This window comes from Etheostoma spectabile, chromosome 3 (genome assembly GCF_008692095.1).
Source record: "Etheostoma spectabile isolate EspeVRDwgs_2016 chromosome 3, UIUC_Espe_1.0, whole genome shotgun sequence".
Lineage (NCBI taxonomy): Eukaryota > Metazoa > Chordata > Actinopteri > Perciformes > Percidae > Etheostoma > Etheostoma spectabile.
In genome coordinates this window covers 29,343,583-29,345,399 of record NC_045735.1, presented here as the reverse complement: position 1 = coordinate 29,345,399, position 1,817 = coordinate 29,343,583, and the positions used below count along the sequence as shown (strand labels likewise).

At 39.7% G+C, this 1,817-nt stretch overlaps 1 protein-coding gene across 1 annotated transcript in view; it reads left to right on the top strand.

Moving 5' to 3' along the window:
* Positions 1-290: 290 nt before the first annotated feature.
* The window catches only part of LOC116686960 (extracellular calcium-sensing receptor-like), a 4,775-nt gene continuing 3,248 nt past the window's right edge, over positions 291-1,817 (top strand). Inside the window, exons 1-3 of the mRNA XM_032511998.1 lie at positions 291-430; positions 614-911; positions 1,103-1,817. The exon at positions 1,103-1,817 is cut by the window's right edge and continues 86 nt beyond it. Coding sequence (XP_032367889.1) covers positions 342-430; positions 614-911; positions 1,103-1,817 — 1,102 coding nt within the window. The 5' untranslated portion in view covers positions 291-341. The remainder of the gene's footprint in view (positions 431-613; positions 912-1,102) is intronic.

The window sequence follows — 1,817 nt, the reverse complement described above, 5'->3', positions numbered from 1 at the left end:
AGATTTGTTTTTTAACCTGCCATGTTTGAAAAGGCCCAAAATCCTTTTGCTGTTTGGGCACCTCCTGCCTCCCTACAGAGCTACAACATCACTGTTCTACCGTTATTTCCATGTTGCTTCAAAATATATAAATACCAGTGCAAGCTTTGAATTTAATTGAATGTGATGCCACCCAGTGATTTAGCTCTCTTAGACAGTATGACATCAAATCAGATGTGGCCAGAGCAGGGTTGGGCACTCTTACAGCTGTTGCTGGTGGCATCTTTCTCTCAGGCTGAGGAGCTGTGTGCAGGCAGAGAGGGGATCCTGAGAACCCCCAGCTATTTAAGGATGGGGACATTATGTTGGGGGGAATCTTCTCTTTCCACAGCAGCTGGATAAATAGACAGGACACCTACAGGCAAAAACCCTTGCCACTGGATTGCACCAGGTAAATTATACAGTATGAATCTATTTCGATTTCAATTGTATGAAAATCAAAGTTAAACTTTTAAAAGAAGAAATATAATTGAAATATAATTTTTCTATTAATACCATCAAATATTTGAATTTACTTTTTTTCTATTACACTGACACGTTGACAACTATTCTTTCAACAACTGTGACCATCCAGTTTGACTTTCAGAGGTTTCCAGTTTGCCCAGGCTATGCTCTTTGCCATAGAGGAGATTAATAACAGCACAGACCTACTTCCTGGTATCTCTCTGGGCTATAAGATCTATGATTCCTGTGCCTCCATTGCCAGAAGTGTGAAGGTTGCACTGGCCTTGGCTAATGGTAATGAGATATTATCTGCACTCTCCGATGCACCATGTACAAGAACTGCCCAATTGCAGGCCATTTTGGGAGAAACATCTTCTTCTCCTTGCATGGCTATAGCTACTGTCATCGGACCCTTTCATATCACAATGGTGGGTAAGAAAGGAAAAAATGAAAGTTTGTTTGTGTAAAAATATTATTGTATATATATTTTATGTATTTATATATATATATATATATATATATATGGCCATAGTAAAAGGGGATTTAAAGTTGTATTTGCTGTACAAATGTTTCATATTTTGCATCTCTATCTTAGAAATTTTTTTCTTCTTTTTTTTAGATCAGCCACTTTGCTACTTGTGCTTGTCTCAGTGATAAAACTAAGTACCCATCCTTCCTCAGGACAATACCCAGTGACTATTATCAAAGTAGAGCCCTGGCTCAGTTGGTCAAGCACTTTGGTTGGACTTGGGTTGGAGCTATTAGAACAAATGATGATTATGGCAACAACGGCATGGCCATATTCACAGAAACTGCCCAGCATCTGGGCATCTGTCTAGAGTACTCTGTAGCTTTCTTTAGAACAGATCCACCAGATAAAATTCAAAAGATTATTGACATTATCAAGGCTTCCACTTCCAAGGTGATTGTTGCTTTCCTCTCCCATAAGGATATGGATGTGCTAATATATTACTTGTCCGACCATAACCTGACTGGGTACCAGTGGGTAGGCAGTGAGAGCTGGATCTTTGATTCCCAAATTGCAGCCATGGATAGGCATCACATTCTGGATGGTGCCATAGGCCTGTCCATCCCCAAAGCACATGTCAGTGGAATGAGAGAGTTCATGTTGGATGTGAAGCCGCTCAATTCATCTAGTAATGAAATGTTTCCAGAGTTTTGGGAAACATTATTTAACTGTAAGTTCAAACAGTCCAAATCTTCAGCAGAGAATCAGAGAGAATGTACTGGCCATGAAGATCTGACTGGAGTTCAAAACAGCTTCACTGATATGTCGCTCATGCCTATCTTTTACAATGTCTATAAAGGAGTGT